Here is an 18,404-nt window from a genome sequence, read left to right as displayed (position 1 = left end):
TCCCTCCTTTGGCAATCTTCACAGAACTCAAGCCCAATGGTTGCCATCAATTTGATTTGAATTAATTTTATAATGAAATGATTTTAGAATGCTGTATTATTTTATTGTTGTTAGCTGCCCTGAGCCCAGCTTCGGCTGGGGAGGGTGGGATATAAATAAATATTATTATTATTATTATTATTATTATTATTATTATTATTATTATTATTATCTGCAGGATCTAACATATCCAAAGAACAGGAGAGCCTTCTTGAGTTCACAACTGGACGTGCTTCCTTCAGCAACAGTACTTGAGGGTTGTTTTAAGACAGGCGCAGGCAAACGTGGCCCTCCAGATGTTTTGGGACTACAACTCCCATCATCCCTGACCACTGGTCCTGTTAGCTAGGGATGATGGGAGTTGCAGTCCCAAAACATCTGGAGGGCTGAGTTTGCCTGCGCCTGTTCTAAGACAATCCTTTCACAAAGTTGGATATAGAGTTTTCCACTTCCTCCAGGTCTTGCCACCCAAAAATAAAAATATGCTATATTTTCTAACCTCGAAAGCAACTTCCTGGCTTGGGGTTAGGTCCACAGGCTCTCTTCCTTCTAGGAAAGGAGCATCGCCTGAGAGGAGCCCTTTGCCACAGATGGAAGGAGTCATTTTGCATTCATTCCCTTCACAGAACTACAATTCCCAGAGTTCCCTGGTGCATGGATGCGGCCATAATGTGGAAAGTTGGTCGGGATCAGTGCCCGTTTACCAGATACAGTGGACGTTTGGGTTGCGAACGTGATCCATGCGGGATGCATGTTCGCAATCCGCGTCTGTGCACGCGTGGGTTGTGATTCGGCGCTTCTGTGCATGCGCAAAGCTCAATTTAGCGCTTCTGTGCATGCACGACCGCCGAAACCCAGAAATACAGTGGTGCCCCGCAAGACGAATGCCTCGCAAGACGGAAAACTCGCTGGACGAAAGAGTTTTCCGTTTTGGAGGTGCTTCGCAAAACGAATTTCCTATGGGCTTGCTTCGCAAGACGAAAATGTCTTGCGAGTTCCTGCTGGTTTTTTCCCCTCCCCCCTTTTTCTAAGCTGCTAAGCCGCTTATCAGCTGATCCGATAGCAGATAAGCCGCTAAAAGGCGCTAATCCGCTAATCCGTCAATGGGCTTGCTTCGCAAGACGAAAAAACCGCTAGACGAAGAGAACCACAGAACGGATTCTTTTCGTCTTGCGAGGCACCACTGTAACCTGTTCCGGTACTTCCGGGTTTCGGTGCTCCGCAATCCGAAAAAATGCAACCTGAAGTGGTTGTAACCTGAGGTATGACTGTAGGCAGATTAGGCACCAGCCTGTGGGCCCCACGCCCCCCCCCCAATAATATTTATTATTTTCCATACATAAACATAACAGAAGAAAAAGTTAACAATACTAAAGGAAAAAGAATGAAACGGAAAAAAGAAAAAGAAGGAAGGATATAAAATATAAAATACATCAAATCACCACATAAACTAAAACTTAATTAATTAATTAAAATCCATCTTCATAAACATATTACTTGACTTCCTCAAAACTCTTCCATCTGAGTTTCTTAGTAATTATATATAGCAGTTTCCAATATCATTATTTCATAAAACCATATCACAGACATAATCCTATTTCCTAACTTTTCCTTTCGTACATTTTTTCTTATTTATTTATTTAATCCCAATTTAATCCTAGGCCTAATTGATTCTTTCAAGTGATTACATATCTTTAATATTACAATATTTATTCAAATAGTCTTTAAATTTCTTCCAGTCTCCTTGGTGTTCCTCTTCTTTCTGGTCGCGGATTCTCCCACCTTTTAGGGGGCGCTGGGACAACGGATCAAAATCCTAATCGATTTTGACATACTGATCTTGAAAGAAAGTGTCAATCAAGCTTTCTTCTCTCCTAAAATTTGTGAGGGGATCCCCCGATATTTTTGACTGCCTAGGGGCGTCCGCAGGGTTTAATCCGGCACCGGTTGGGATTCTGCTAGCCATTTACGACAGAAGAGCAACGCTCGGGCTGTGCCAGGAGTCAGCAGTCTGGAAGCATCCTTAGCAATGCTGAAATTCACATTTCAGGGTGTGTGTGTGTGTGTTTTAAAAAAGGCTAAGAACATGTTTAGACAGCATATTATGGCTCCGCGTCATACAGCCACATCCGAAGAGCAGGAAATGTAATGGAGGAAAATATATTCCTATCTCCATTTTTTTCGGCACTTCGACTCCCTTTGTGAGACTTGCTAGATCACAAAGCCAGGACTAGGAGGTCCCATATTTAGAGAGTATTATGTGCCTTTCCCTCCTCAGGTACCTTGCCTTTGTGTTTGCCCCTCCTGTAAAAGGTTCTGAAATCTCCAGCGGCTGTAATTTTCTAAGTTCTCCTGCAAGTGGTAATTTTCTACTTTTAGCCCTTTGTCTGTTTTTAGAGTCAGCCGATCTCTCCCTTTCGGTCATAGGCGCAAATTCTTTTTCTGGTCTGGACAGTTGAGTATGACCTTACGGTTTCTAAACTCATCTATCCAGGAGCATGGCAAAGCCTCGGGAGAGCTCATTTTCCCCAGAACCTGTCATGTCTTGAATTAATTTTATAATGAATGATTTTAGAGTGTTGTGTTGTGTTGTACTGTTGTATTGTTTTATTGTTGTTAGCCGCCCTGAGCCCGGCTTTGGCTGGGGAGGGCGGGATATAAATAAATTTTTTTATTATTATTATTATTATTATTATTATTATTATTATTATTATTATTATTATTATTATTATTATTAGTTTTTGGGGGTGCTGACACCACTGCCTCCTTTTGTACCTGCAAGGAAAGGGATCTTGAGAGTGAATGATTAAAAAAATAAATCCATATGGCATACCCTCCAAGATTTCTCCAATGAAAATAGGGATGTACTATTCAACAACAGTACCCCTTCCATGTGACTAGGTTGCCCCAGTCACTCTGGGTAGTTTCTACCCTATATAAAAACATAATAAAACATTGAACATTAAAAAAAGCTTCCCTGTAATGTTGTCTAGTTACTTATCTCCTTGGCTTGGTGGGTCATATAACTCCATACCCTCCAGGGTGGATAAAAATCAAGGATTTAAAAAAAAATAAATGAAAAAAACGGATTTTTAAATTTTAAATCGGATTTTTAAAAATTTAAATCAGATTTTTTTATTTAAATCGGATTTTTAAAATAAAATGTTTTTGGATAAAAAATCTTTCTAATGATAGTTTTCTGTTTAAGTTACATTATAGTCCAAAGGCTATTCATCAGGAAATAAGGATTTGTTTTAAGCTTTCATTGTGTGCTAAAACTCAGTCTAAGGTTGTGGTTTTTTTTTAAAAAAATCGTTTAACCACATCAGTTAACAAACATGGATACAAATGCTATAATGTTATTGTTTTAATTAAATAAATTGTTTAAATTGTTATTAAGGAAATGAGTATTATTCTCCTTCCAATAAAGTACAGCAGAAAAGTTGTCCAAATATAAACAATAATTGCATAATTACCTGTCTTTGTATTTTTAATAGTATAACCAATTCAGTAATTTTTGATAGAACTGTAAAAACAACTCTGAAAATTTATTATTCCAAAGATGAAACCTTCTTCTGGTTGTAAATATTATACCAGCAAGAATGAGTCTTTCTGTAAAAATATGATTTAAATCAAGTCTTACTGACTCGTGATTTAAATCAAGTCTTAAAAAGTTAAGTCTAGTTGCAGACGACTCTGGGGTTGTGGCGCTCATCTCGCTTTACAGGCTGAGGGAGCCGACGTTTGTCCGCAGACAGTTTTTCCGGGTCATGTGGCCAGCATGACTAAGCCGCTTCTGGCGAACCAGAGCAGCGCATGGAAACGCCGTTTACCTTCCCACCGGAGTGGTACCTATTTATCTACTTGCACTGGCGTGCTTTCGAACTGCTAGGTTGGCAGGAGCAGGGACCGAGCAACGGGAGCTCACCTCGTCACGGGGATTCGAACCACCGACCTTCTGATCGGCAAGCCTGTGAGGCTCAGTGGTTTAGACCACAGCGACTAGTAATTTAAATCGTGATTTAAATAGATTTGATTTAAATCAAATCCACCCTGATACCCTCCAACATTTCTCTGAGGAAGATAGGGACGTCCTAAGGAAAAGCGGGACATTCAGGGATCAAATCTGAAACTGCTTCTGTAAATTTGGGGCTGTCCCTGGGAAATAGGGATGCTTGGAGGGTTTGAGATGTTTGTATCTTGTGGTGTTAGTATGGCTTCCGTCAGCAGGACATGGAAGCAATTGATTTCTGGCGATTCCCCTGCGGAGGTTTCCTGAACCCTTTGGAGCAGAATTATGGAATGGAGGGAGCTACAGGAGGAAAACTAGTTCCCCTCACATTCTGCTGACGGGAGTGTTATGGTCATCTGAACAGCACATTGTATAAAATCTAGAAGCAACATCTCATCAGCTGAAAACTTTGCCCTTAAAGCCAGAAACAAGGCAAAAGCCCGACTCCAGCTATGGCCTGTGTCTTGTGAGAAACTTTGCTAAAGAGATTGGCTTGGTGCAAGAAGGTAATTGCAGGTTTTAATAACCATTTGGGGTTTTAAGCAAAGCAGCAAGTAAAATGCGGTTCTGCAAGAATGCATGTTTTCATAGTCAGAGGTGGTTGTATACAGTACTATTCTGGTTGGCTGCCCCTGCCATCTGGGAAACTACCTCGTACTTGATTCCTGCAGAGCTGTTTGCTACCAATATGGGGCTATTGAAAGCAGATCCCACCAGATCTGGGCACTGTTCCACATTATGCCTGCTCTTACTCATGTTTTCATTTCATTTCATGCATTTGTTTATTAAATGTGTATACCAACCTTTCTCCAAAGATCACGGGGGGACATAAAATTACAAAATAAGAACACAAAGTACAGTACAGTGGTACCTCTGGATGCGAACGGGATCCGTTCCGGAGCCCCGTTCGCATCCTGAGTAGAACGTAACACTTGACTGGTGCCTAAAGGTACGTTATGAAGGCCCCAGGTGAGCCTCTCTGGGAAGAGCATGCTGCAAACGGGGAGCCACTGCAGAAAAGGCCCCGTCTCATGTTGTCACTCTCATGGAGGGGGCACACAAAGAAGGTTCTCAGATGATTATTATTGCAGGGTCCGGGTCGGTTCGTCTGGGGGAGAGGCGGCCCTTGAGATATTGCAGTCCTGAGTCTTTTAAAGCTTTGTAGGTCAAAGATAAATGAAAGAGGGTAAGGATTTGCTGAAAGGACTTTGTAAACGGGAATACAAAAAGGGGAGGTGTGAGGAGGTCAAGGAAATAAGCAAATGAACTTAAAGATATTGAAAAATGGGTTATTTCTTTTTTAAGATATTCCCCCCCCCTCTTTTTTCCTACTTTTTCAACTACTTGTCTTTTTTGTATTTTGTATCACACTGTTTATCTTTTTCTTCTTTTTTCTTTCTTTTTTCTTTTTAGGTCTCTTTTTGGTAACTTCCTTGTTAGCTTTCGTTTTTTCTTCTTCTTTTTTCTTTTTTGTATGTGTAATTGTTGGTTTAATTATGTGTAATTTTTAAAAACCTATGTTTAGTGTAAAATCTCAATAAATATTTAAAATAAAAATAAAAATAAAGCTTTGTAGGTCAAAACCAGCGCTTTGATTTGGGCTCATAAACTTAATTGTCGGCCAGTGCAGTCAGGCTAGGATCAGTATAATAGGTTCAAACTGTCTTGCCTTGAATCAACCTGGCCTCTGAATTAGTGGGTTGACCTGTGTTGTTGTGAGGGAGTTGCTAACTACATGGAGGGTTTTTTTATACAGTGGTACCTCGGGTTAAGAACTTAATTCGTTCCAGAGGTCCGTTCTTAACCTGAAACTGTTCTTAACCTGAAGCACCGCTTTAGCTAATGGGGCCTCCTGCTGCCGCTGCGCCACCGCTGCACGATTTCTGTTCTCATCTTGAAGCAAAGTTCTTAACCTGAGGTAATATTTCTGGGTTAGCGGAGTCTGTAACCTGAAGCGTATGTAACCTGAGGCATATGTAACCCAAGGTACCACTGTATATAAAAAGTATACAGTGGACGCTCGGGTTGCGAACGTGATCCATGCGGGATGCACGTTTGCAACCCACAGTGGCGCGTCTGCGCATGCGCGGCTTGCGATTCGGCACTTATGCGCAAAGCGTGATTTAGCGTTTCTGCACATGTGCAACCGCCGAAACCCGGAAGTAACCTGTTCCGGTACTTCTGGGTTTCGACAGGTCCATAATTAAAAAAAAAAACGCAACCTGAAGCGTCTGTAACCTGAGGTATGACTGTATTTTGTTTTAATTTTCACAGACTCTGGGATATTCCTCATCTATAGCAGTGGTCTTCAAGGCTGCTTGGAGACTAAGGACTCTCTAGTGAAAATTTCCAAGAGTTGCAACACCAGCCTCCCAGCCCAGAAGTGGAAATGGGTTTCCCGGAACCGGCTTTTCAACGTTGGGACCATGCAGTGCTTGGGGGTCTCCTGGAAGTCTTCAAACTCCAGCGCAACAGCCCAGGCACTAGGCACCTATGAGTGCGACCGGGAATCTGTCAACATGCGGTGGAACTGCCGGAGCCTGGGTGACCAGCTTTCCCAGTATTTGAGCTCCAGGTTTGGGAACTGGTCACTGACACCATCGGAGAGGGGCGATCAGGCACGAGGAGGCCCGTGGAAGATCTATGGCCACGATGAAGATTTGTGCTCCAGGCCGTATTCGGGTAAAGCCTCTAGTAGAGGATCGAAACTTCTTTCTCATTCTTTGCTGCTGCTGGTAGCACAGTGGTACCTTGGTAGTCGAACGGATTGACTCCGAAACAAATCGGCTCCTGAATGCTGCAAACCCAAATGTGAGTGTTCTGGTTTGCGAACATTTTTCAGAAGCCAAACGTCCAGCACAGCTTCCAATTGAGTGCAGGAAGCTCCTGCAGCCAATCGGAGGCCGCGCCTTGGTTTTCAAACGTTTTCTGAAGTCAAACGGACTCCCAGAATGGATTTAATTCGAGAACCAAGGTACCACTGTATGTGTTTCACGGGTTTCCTGTGCGAATTCAGAAGGCGGCTCTCTCAGCTGCACCAGTGCTGGGTCTAGCAAAGCAGAAGTGGTTCCTTCTACATCCCGCACGGAGTTGTAGGAGTTTTCAGAACTTAGGATTGCTCTGCAAATCATAGTTGAGTGGAGCGTCAGCAATCGTAAAATTTCCAACTGTTTGTAAAAGCCAAAGCAAACGGGGAAATGATACTGTGTTTCTGAAAGATGGGTCCTTGATTCTTTCCCTCTCTTCCGCGATGCTCGCTGCGTTCCCACCATATTTTAACTGTCTCTCTTGAGTTTCATTTTGCCAAAGTCTGGGCCGTCGCCAAAGCCACCGACCACCATTCAGTCTAAATAACGCTTAAGTTCAAACATCAGCCTCAGTTTGCATTGGAAACAGCTGCATAGTGAAATTGTGGTTTAAATTGCTTTAGTTTGAATCCAGGTTAAGTTGGTTGCCTTCTGGCTGTTTCCACACTGGGCTGCTGTGAAATAGCTGGGCTTTTACTGACTTTCAATGAGGAATCTGCATCTCCCGCTTTATCTTTTCGTAAACCCCTTTGAGGCTTTTTTTTTTTGCCCCCCCATCAAGCTGTGTACAAATTTTACGAAATAAAATAAACATGTTTGCAGTTCAGATTTTGTTTTTATTCATAGCTCAAAAATTCTGACCTTTATAGCTCAATAGAACAGTTGTACATTTTCTCCAGGTTTAGCTGATCCATTTCATTACAATTTTGGCTGGTTTGCGACTACAACTCCCATCATCCCTAGCTAACAGGACCAGCGGTCAAGGATGATGGGAATTGTAGTCCCCAAAACAGCTGGCGGGCCAAGTTTGGCCATGCCTGGGTTAGATCATATGGCCTTTGGAGATTGCTCAGCTGTTTTGTCGATTGCGTTCTAACCATTTCCTTCTCTAGGGTCTAGCTCTCCTCTGAATCAGCTTCCATTTACCTAAATAATACTACCTTTAAATCTGGTTTCCCCCACCGCCAAAAAAAGAGACTGCAGTTGAAGGCAACTGTGATTGGTAGTGAGGCAGGGGGAGAGAGTTTGTAATCCTTTATCCTCACACAGTAGGGATGCCGGTGGCGCTGTGGGTTAAACCACAGAGCCTAGGACTTGCCGATCAGAAGGTCAGCGGTTCGAATCCCCGTGACGGGGTGAGCTCTTGTTGCTCAGTCCCAGCTCCTGCCAACCTAGCAGTTTGGAAGCACGTCAAAGTGCAAGTAGATAAATAGGTACTGCTCCAGTGGGAAGGTAAACGGTGTTTCCATGTGCTGCTCTGGTTCGCCAGAAGCGGCTTAGTCATGCTGGCCACATGACCCAGAAGCTGTACACCGGCTCCCTCGGCCGATAAAGCGAGATGAGCGCTGCAACCCCAGAGTCGGCCACGACTGGACCTAATGGTCAGGGGTCCCTTTACCTTTTTTATCCTCACACAGTGGTCCCAGAGCAGATTCTCTCTCTCTTAACTTACAGGGCTGGGGAAAGAGAGATTGCCCTTTGGCTACAGGGTATTAGAGTGGCTATTCCACTTCCAGCTTAAATCAGAACAGCGATTCTGTGCTGCTAAATTGTCCCTGTCTGGGAGCACCCTTTGATTTCCAGCGAGGAAAGTTAGCCATGACTAACGAAGGTTCCACTAAAATGAGTGCAGGATTAAAGTTCAACTAATTTAGCCTGGATGGAACCCTCTTTCACAAAACCTATGTGTGTTCTAAATTGCAGCATAAAACCACTCTGTGATGTGGAACTGAACTGTTCTGTGAAAGGTTGCTTTTCTGTCCCTCAAGGCTGCAAAGATAGGCAAAGGTACATAGGCAGGTACCTGATAGAATCTAAGGCGCTAGATGGAGGACCAAATTTCCAGAGAATCAGTGTTCCAGTGCTCTTTAACCTTTCTTCAAAATAAGTGCATGACAAAAATGCCGTTTTTGTTTAATTTGAGTAATTTATTTACTTCACGGAACTGAGCTGTTCTTTGGCAGAAAATTTGGGCTATGTTGATGCAGACTTTTTTGGGAGAGAAAAAATACCTGAGTACATATACATGTATTGCAAGGTGACCAAATGAACAAGGAACTCAGAACTAGGACCAGAGAGCGGTTTACGAATATGAAGAGAGTCGTAGCCCAAAATTCATAAGTCAAGTCAGTGTGTCTTTCTGAAAGGACAAATGAGCTCACAGAGGGCAAATCCTCACCACCTCTGCGTTGTTGATATATTAGGAGAGGAAGGGGGAAATCGCATTTCAAAGAAGTTCTTGTTTTGCTTTGCCTCTTCCCAGTCGGCTTTTGATGTGCTAACTTTTCAGACAATGCCAAACCCCAAAACCTTGCGATCCAATTCTGGATTGAATAGTCGGGAAGGCCTTTTTTAAGTGTCTCCTATTTTTCCCCGCAGTAAATAGACTAAACCTTTTGCTTTGGGAATTAAGCCCAACGCATGTACATTTCCAAACCCTGTGAGAGATCAGTTTCCCTGCTGATTATTTAGGGGATCAGATGCAAATGGTCTTATTTGATGTCTTTGCCTTCTGCTAGTTTGATGACCTTGAAGCTTTTTCAGCCAGCTGTGCTTCAGTCAGCATCCTTCCACTAACAAACAAGCCCTGTGTCTGCTTGATGCAGGATTTTTATGTTTGTTTTGGTAGCGCAGTGTGCGCATACTCTCGGTGCATGTGGAAAAAATTTCATCATGTGCTCAGTGGAGCAGCCCGCCAGCCCAAATATGTGCTGGATTAATTTGAAGTCAGGCAGGGTATGCTGTGAGGGCACAGCTAGCCGGAGGAGTTGGGGAATGGTGTGTTGAATGTTAACTTAGGGCTGCAAGAACATACAGGTGAAACTCGGAAAATTAGAATATTGCGGAAAAGTTCATTAATTTCAGTAATTCAACTTAAAAGGTGAAACTAATATATGAGATAGACTCATGACATGCAAAGCGAGATATGTCAAGCCTTTGTTATAATTGTGATGATCATGGCGTACAGCTGATGAAAAGCCCAAATTAACAATCTCAGAAAATTAGAATTTTAAACGAAATCAGCAAAACAAGGACTGCAAATAGAGCAATATTGGGCCTCTGAGAAGTAGAAGCATGCACATGTACTCAGTACTTGCTTTGGGCCCCTTTTGCATCAATTACTGCCTCAATGCGGCGTGGCATGGATGCTATCAGCCTGTGGCACTGCTGAGGTGTTATGGAAGACCAGGATGCCTCAATAGCAGCCTTCAGCTCTTCTGCATTGCTCGGTCTCATGTCTCTCATCTTTCTCTTGGCAATGCCCCATAGATTCTCTATGGGGTTCAGGTCAGGCGAGTTTGCTGGCCAATCAAGAACAGTAATCCCATGGGCATTGAACCAGGTTTTGGTACTTTGGGCAGTGTGGGCAGGTGCCAAAGTCCTGCTGGAAAATGAAGTCAGCATCCCCATAAAGCTCGTCTGAGGAAGGAAGCATGAAGTGCTCTAAAATCTCCTGGTAGACGGCTTTGTTGACCCGGGACTTAATGAAGCACAGTGGACCAACACCAGCTGATGACATGCCCCCCCAAATCAACACAGACTGTGGAAACTTCACATTGGACTTCAAGCATCTGGCATTGTGTGACTCCCCATTCTTCCTCCAGACTCTGGGTCCTTGGTTTCCAAATGAGATGCAAAAGCTGCTCTCACCAGAAAAGAGATTAGTCAAGAGACAGATGAGAGACATGAGACCCAGCAATGCAGAAGAGCTGCTCCATTATATTCTAATTTTCCGAGTTTCACCTGTAGGTTGCCAAGGCCTTTGGGGTTACCGTATTTTTTGCTCTATAAGACTCACTTTTTCCCTCCTAAAAAGTAAGGGGAAATATGTGTGCGTCTTATGGAGCGAATGCAGGCTATCCCAGAAGCCAGAACAGCAAGAGGGATTGCTGCTTCTCTCTGTGTGTTTTATCTCTCTCTTCTCTTCCTCCAGAAATTTACACCATTCAAGGCAACTCTCACGGGAAGCCCTGTACCATCCCCTTCAAGTATGACAACCAGTGGTTCTACGACTGCACCAGCATGGGGCGTGGAGATGGTCACCTCTGGTGTGCCACCACACAGGATTACGGCAAAGATGAAAGATGGGGGTTCTGCCCCATTAAGAGTAAGCTGCTTCTGTGGGGTGGGAAATCACGGGGACCGATGGGCATGTAGCAGCCAAACCACAGGAGTGAACAGATGGTTGTGCCAACTGTTGAACCGAAAAACATTCCTCCTTTCTTAAGGCACCATGGGAGGTTTCCTTCTGCCTTCTAAGCCTCCAGGGTTTTGGTTTCCAAAACTACCCTTCTGTAAGTGTCCCGTTCACACACACATTCCCTGAGCGGTTGCACTGTTTTCTGTGATTCAGTCTTCCCCCTCAAGAGTTGGAGTATTGATGAATATTCCATGCTGGTGTCCAGGGACAAGGGACCAAAACAAGTAGCATTCGCTGTAAATAGATAAGATAGGCATGCAAGTGCTGCAGAAGCTGTAGTAGTGTATAGAACAGGCTTCCTCAGCCTTGGCCCCCCAGATGTTTTTGGCCTACAACTCCCATGATCCCTAGCTAGCAGGACCAGTGGTCAGGGATGATGGGAATTGTAGTCTCAAAACATCTGGGGGGCCGAGGTTGAGGAAGTCTGGTATAGAAGGACACCAATGATCGGTCTCTTTCCTGTATCGTGACAAAGGGTAAACAATATACACATTAATTTGAGACTGTCCTTTACCCTCAGGGCTCAAAGTGAGTTAAATATCTTACAAATGTATATAAAATAAAACAGACGTTGAATGGGTGCTTCTCAGAGTGCTCAGTTTGAAAGATAAGGAAGGAGTGCAAGCCTATAGAAGGCCGTATCGCCATTCCCAAACTGCTGTCCCATCTTCTCTTATTCCTGCTACAGTGGTACCTCGGGTTACAGACGCTTCAGGTTACAGACTCCGCTAACCCAGAAATAGTTAAGAACTTTGCTTCAGGATGAGAGCAGAAATCACCTGGCGGCGGCGGGAAGCCCCATTAGCTAAAGTGGTGCTTCAGGTTAAGAACAGTTTCAGGTTAAGAACGGACCTCCGGAACAAATTAAGTATGTAACCAGAGGTACCACTGTATAAAGTACAGTGGTACCTCTGGTTGCAAACGGGATCCGTTCCAGAGGCCTGTTCGCAACCTGAAAGGAACACAACCCGCACCTATGTGTGTGCAGGTCGCGATTCGTCGCTTCTGCGCATGCGCGTGATGTCATTTAGCGCGTCTGCACATGTGCGAGCGGTGAAACCCGGAAGTAACCCGGACGCAACCTGAAAACGCTTAACCTGAAGCAAACGCAACATGATGTATGACTGTATAAGGTATAGTCACTGCCTTCTCTCCTCTGTCCGCACCTCAAAGGACCCTGTCACAGAACACAGAGGCTGGAAAAAGCCTTCCCTAAAACTCTGGAAAAGTTATTCTTTGAAGGAGAACTATCTGAAAATGAATCACAGATGGTATTTAACTCTGAGTAGGTTTTTTAGGATGTGTAAGACTGATCAGATAAGTGCTGGAAGTGTAAAGAGGCGGAGGGAATGGTCTTTCATATGTGGTGGACGTGTTAAAGGGTAAAAGAATATTGGGAAATGAACCGTAATGAATTGGAAAAAATGTTTAAAAGTACTCCCCCCCCCCAAAAAAAAAACACCAGAGTCCTTTCTGTTGGGGATAATTCAGACTGAAATTCCCAGGTGTCAAAAAAGGTTATTTATGGATGCCACTATTGCGGCCCGTGTTTTGTTAGCCCAAAAATGGAAAATGAGCAAGGTCCCAACCAAAGTCATTCTAATGGCAACTAGAGTTGACAGAATATGCACAACTCGCAGACTTAACATATAGAATAAGAGAACAAGAGGGTCAAAAGTTTAAAGAAGATTGGAAACCGTTTATTGAATATATGGGAAATAATTGTGTACAGCTGAAAACGTTGGCAGCATTAAGATAAATTCAGCAGTATAAATAAGTGATGGTGGTTGTAATAATGGAATACTGAATGATATAGTTTCTGTAAAATATGCAGGCATTTATGATATGTAAGGGATGCGGGTGGCGCTGTGGGTTAAACCACAGAGCCTAGGACTTGCCGATTAGAAGGTTGGCAGTTCGAATCCCTGCGATGGGGTGAACTCCCATTGCTCGGTCCCTGCTCCTGCCAACCTAGCAGTTCGAAAACACGTCAAAGTGCAAGTAGATAAATAGGTACCACTCCGGCAGGAAGGTAAACGGCATTTCTGTGTGCTGCTATGGTTCGCCAGAAGTGGCTTAGTCATGCTGGCCACATGACCCAGAAGCTGTACGCCGGCTCCCTCAGCCAGTAAAGCGAGATGAGCGCCGCAACCCAGAGTCAGCCACGACTGGACCTAATGGTCATGGGTCCCTTTACCATTTACCTTTATGATATGTAAAATGAACCATGGAAAGAGAAGAAGGGAAGTCATTGATATCTCAGGGGTGTAAAATGAGTATTTTAAATTGTAAAACAGAAATTTTAATAAACATTGTGTGTGTGTACACACACACACAGTGGTACCTCTGGTTACGTACTTAATTTGTTCCAGAGGTCCGTTCTTAACCTGAAACTGTTCTTAACCTGAAACACCACTTTAGCTAATGGGGCCTCCCGCTGCTGCTGTGCCACCAGCACGCAATTTCTGTTCTCATCCTGAAGCAAAGTTCTTAATCCGAGGTACTATTTCTGGGTTAGCGGAGTCTGTAACCTGAAGCGTATGTAACCTGAAGCATATGTAACCCGAGGTACCACTGTATATGTGTGTGTGTGTCTTCTTTCCACCTTCCATTCCATTGTGGTCTTCAAAAGGGACAACTCCCCTTTGATACTACCTGCAAATGGCTGCCCCCAGGGTGTCTGTTGACCACGTTAACTTGCAGTAGTAAATGCCCTTCTTTCTTTCTTTTTTGTCTGTCCTCTTAGGCGATGACTGCGATACATTTTGGGACAGGGACCAGCTCACCAACAGCTGCTACCAGTTCAACTTCCAGTCCACCCTGTCTTGGCAGGAGGCTGGGAAGAGCTGTGAGCAGCAAGGGGCCAGCCTGCTGAGCATCACAGAGGTCCACGAACAGACCTACATCAATGGTGAGCAATGGGCACAGGGAACTGAAGAAGTCCCTGTGTGCTGGACCTGGGGGGGGGGTGTTAGCGAGAGGCGTGGTCAGAGTCTGGTCCTGGGTCAAGGGTCTGGAGACTGTCCACCAAGGGCGAAGCGGGGTCCAAAGCAAGAAGCCGGGCGTGGTCAGGAACTCCGGAAGAACAGTTCTGTGTGCCGGCAGAAACAGGTTTCCAACGACGTTGCTCCTGCAACCTGGGACCGGGCTGACTGGCCTTTATCTCCTCTGAGGCCAGGGGCGGTCCCGGCCCACAGGTGACCCACATCTCCTGGCCTGGAGGCGAGCACTCCTCCTGAGAGAACCCAGTTCCCTCCGCCTCTCTGCCCTGAGCCTCTGCAGCTCAGGAGAGGCTGGAGGGTTACTGGACCCAGAGGCTGCCTCACCTTCCCCTGACACGGCTGGGAGAGGAGCACCTGCAGGCAATGGGTCCTCAATCACCTCCGGAGCCAGATTGGATTCACCTGGTGCCTGCTCCTGAGGATCCGGCACAGGTGAGGGCCCTTCAGATTCAATCTCCTGCCCCTGCTCAGCCGGCCCTGGAGGCGGGGACTCCTGTGCAGGCTGGGACTCCTCAGATTCAGCTTCTGAATCAGATTCCCAGGCCATCACACCCTGCTTCCAAAAGTGTGCAGGATGCCCTGACTGCCTTTCTCCCTGTGTACATGCACACCAGCCAAAGGCCGTTCCAGTCATGTTTGTTCTCCTGGTCTACTTCAGTGAGTGGGAACTCGGTTTGGGAAGGGGCTATACTGAGGACTGACTCTGGTAAAGTGGGCCAATGTGCAAATGTGTTTCTGAACAGCGACAGGAGATTTGGAGTTGCAGTTCTGTGATCACTTGAGATTCTGCAGCGGATTTCATTTCATTTTTAATTTGTATACCGCCTTTTCTATCTTACAATACTCAAGACGGTTTACAAGCTGAAGAAACAAAAAATGTACACCTTATAACAATCTAATGAAATAGAGAAAAAAATGATAATAAAAGATAACTTTAAAATAGGCAACCTACATCAAAAAAGCAACATTCAACAATCATTAGAATAGTATAAAATAATATCAACATATAAAAGTTAAACAGAAATCCACTCAACAGTTACAATAATTGCCTCAGTATATAAAACAATACAATACACATTGAGAAGCAGAGGGCGGGCAAGGCAGGTGGAAGGAGGCCTTGCCTGATGGAGTCTCTCCCCTCACAGTCTCTCTCAAATAATAATAATAATAATAATAATAATAATAATACCCTCCCTGTCTAGAGCCGGACTCAGGCCGGCTAACACCAATAAAATCACAGTAAAAATGTAATAGGGGAAAAAAAAAAATTAAAATACAGGTTAAAATGCAATTTAAAATGCAGCCTCATTTTAAAGGTAGCCGATAAATCAAGACTATAAGGGGAAATAAACATAAGGGTCAGGCTGAGTCCAAACCAAAGGCCAGGCGGAACAGCTCTTCAGTACAGTCAAACCTTGGATACCGAACGCCTCCATTTTGGAACGTTTCGACTCCCAAACACCGAAAACCTGGAAGTAAATGCTCTGGTTTTCGAACGTTTTTTAGAAGCCGCACCTCGGTTGTCAAACGTTTTGGAAGCTGAATGGGCTTCCGGAACGGATTATGTTCGACAACCGAGGTTTGACTGTATTGCTGCAGAAATTCAGAATCTCTTGAGTATCGGAAGAGAAGGAAAGCTGGCAGGCTCTTCTTGCAAATGAGAGAGATAGGATCTGGGGACAATCAGGCTGTGTTATGTGTCCAGCAGGGCAAGCGTCCAAGATTTAAGGAGGTCTCTGTGGCTGGAGGAAGTGGGGTCTAGGTTCTGTCAGGGACCAGGAAGTGCTTACGTTGCTGCATGTGTCTTACGCTGAGAAGGTGGAGGATCTGACTGCCCTTTTCCTGTCTACACCAGGACTGCTAACGGGATATGGTTCCACACTGTGGATTGGGCTTAATGATCTGGACCTCAACGGGGGCTGGCAGTGGTCAGACAACTCACCTTTGAAGTTCCTTAACTGGGAGAGTGGTAAGTAAGAAAAATACCAAGAGGATGGGTGAATTATCCCACTGAATTGACAAATGAGCCACATGTCTGGCATGGGCTGTTGGTATTTGCTGGAGACTAATTTTATGCAGGTGGCGCTGTGGTCTAAACCACTGAGCCTCTCGGGCTTGCCGATCAGAAGGTTGGCACTTTGAATCCCCACGATGGGGTGAGTTCCCGTTGTTCGGCCCCTGCTCCTGCCAACCTAGCAGTTTGAAAGCACACCAGTGCAAGTAGATAAATAGGTACCGCTCTGGTGGGAAGGTAAACGGCGTTTTCGTGCGCTGCTCTGGTTTTGCCAGAAGTGGCTTAGTCATGCTGGCCTCATGACCCGGAAAAACGGTCTGCGGACAAACGCCGGCTCCCTCGGCCAATAAATTGAGATGAGCACCGCAACCCGAGTCATTCACGACTGGACTTAACTGTCAGGGGTCCCTTTACCTTACCTTAGTGCTACTATATCACTTTTTGGAATGCAAAGTGTTGTGACACTTCTGATACTGGTTTGGCCAAAGGTACCCCACAAATGTCAACTGTGAGCAGTCACTTGAACTTGGGTCACAGTTGGCAAATTGAGCTCTTCAGCTGTGCAGTATAAATTCTCTCCTGCCTTCAGTGATGCAGCTAGATAATTTAAAACCCCAGACTTAGTGACCTTTTTTCCTCTTCTTTTTTGCAGCGAGGGGCTTTTGATGCCCATGTGTATTGTGGGCAGTTGTGAAGCAAACAATTCACATTTCTCTTCTCCATCCCCTCCCAGCTCCCCTCCATACTTTAAAACTGCTTCTAGGTTTCTGATAAATCAGAGCAAGAAACACTTTGTGAATTCTGATTTATTATTATTATTTTTTAAGGAGCATGTGGAGTTTCTCATTTTAAACTAGCCCTCTGGACTACGGGAATAAAATGGGGTTTGCTTCTGCTGAATGGATTTACTTGGGAGTAAGCATCATATTTGCTTGTTATGGAAAATGTAATGGTTCTAAAGTAAATAATGAAACGAGCATTCTGCACATTGGTGCTTGGCCATTTTTTGACACTCTCTCTCTCTCTCTCTCTGTACAGTGGTACCTCGTTTACATACGCTTCAGGTTACAGACTCCGCTAACCCAGAAATAGTACCTCGGGTTAAGAATTTTGCTTCAGGATGAGAACAGAAATTGTGCTCCAGCGGCGCAGCAGCAGCAGGAGGCCCCATTAGCTAAAGTGGTGCTTCAGGTTAAGAACAGTTTCAGGTTAAGAACGGACCTCCGGAACGAATTAAGTACTTAACCCGAGGTACCACTGTATATATATATTAAAGCAAGAAGATCAAGGGACGAACCTGGATAGCTCAGTTCTTTAGAGCATGGGTAGGCAGACTAAGGCCTGGGGACTGGATCCTGCCCAATCGCCTTCTGAATCCGGCCTGCAGGCGGTCCGGGAATCAGCGTGTTTTTACATGAGTAGAATGTGTGCTTTTATTTAAAATGCATCTCTAGGTTATTTGTGGGGCATAGGAATTTGTTCATTCCCCCCCCCCAAAAAAAACAACAGTCCGGCTCTCTACAAGGTCTGAGGGACAGTGGACCGGCCCCCTGCTGGAAAAGTTTGCTGACCCCTGCTTTAGAGTATGGTTGCAGGTCTGATCTCAGTATGGGACTTCACTGTGGGGGGGGGGGTTGGATCCTGATGATCCTGAGTCTTAAGGATACTGCAGCAACCAGCATTGGCCCCAGTGACCCATGGCCCATGGTACCCAGGTGCTGACACCAAGCCTGTTTGCCACTGCCCCATCACCTGCTGTAATTGTGGGTGGCTGGGTTGTGGGGCCTTGGGAGTTCATCCAGAAGGCACAACCCTAGCTGCCCCACTGGCTGCCTCTTCCAAGTCTCAACAGCAACATCCAAAGGGCATTTCTTATTCCGATTCTCATTGGAACACAGTGGTACCTCTGGTTACGTACTTAATTTGTTCTGGAGGTCCGTTCTTAACCTGAAACTGTTCTTAACCTGAAGCACCACTTTAGCTAATGGGGCCTCCCGCTGCTGCCACGCGATTTCTGTTCTCATCCTGAAGCAAAGTTCTTAGAGAGCCAGTGTGGTGTAGTGGTTAAGAGCGATAGACTCGTAATCTGGTGAACCGGGTTCGCGTCTCC

At 44.9% G+C, this 18,404-nt stretch overlaps 1 protein-coding gene and 1 long non-coding RNA gene across 2 annotated transcripts in view; one reads left to right on the top strand and one right to left on the bottom strand.

Annotated features, from left to right (window-relative positions):
* The window catches only part of MRC2 (mannose receptor C-type 2), an 81,091-nt gene that overhangs the window by 8,747 nt on the left and 53,940 nt on the right, over window positions 1-18,404 (top strand). The window contains exons 2-5 of the mRNA XM_081166073.1: window positions 6,326-6,733; window positions 11,012-11,185; window positions 14,025-14,189; window positions 16,136-16,249. Coding sequence (XP_081022199.1) covers window positions 6,326-6,733; window positions 11,012-11,185; window positions 14,025-14,189; window positions 16,136-16,249 — 861 coding nt within the window. The remainder of the gene's footprint in view (window positions 1-6,325; window positions 6,734-11,011; window positions 11,186-14,024; window positions 14,190-16,135; window positions 16,250-18,404) is intronic.
* The window catches only part of LOC308571489, a 103,967-nt gene that overhangs the window by 72,583 nt on the left and 12,980 nt on the right, over window positions 1-18,404 (bottom strand). The gene's annotated exons all lie outside the window — the stretch shown is intronic.

Source organism: Podarcis bocagei (assembly GCF_964188305.1).
Source record: "Podarcis bocagei genome assembly, chromosome: 13".
Lineage (NCBI taxonomy): Eukaryota > Metazoa > Chordata > Lepidosauria > Squamata > Lacertidae > Podarcis > Podarcis bocagei.
Note: the sequence above shows the minus strand (reverse complement) of the source record. Positions and strands in the feature narration are given on the sequence as shown.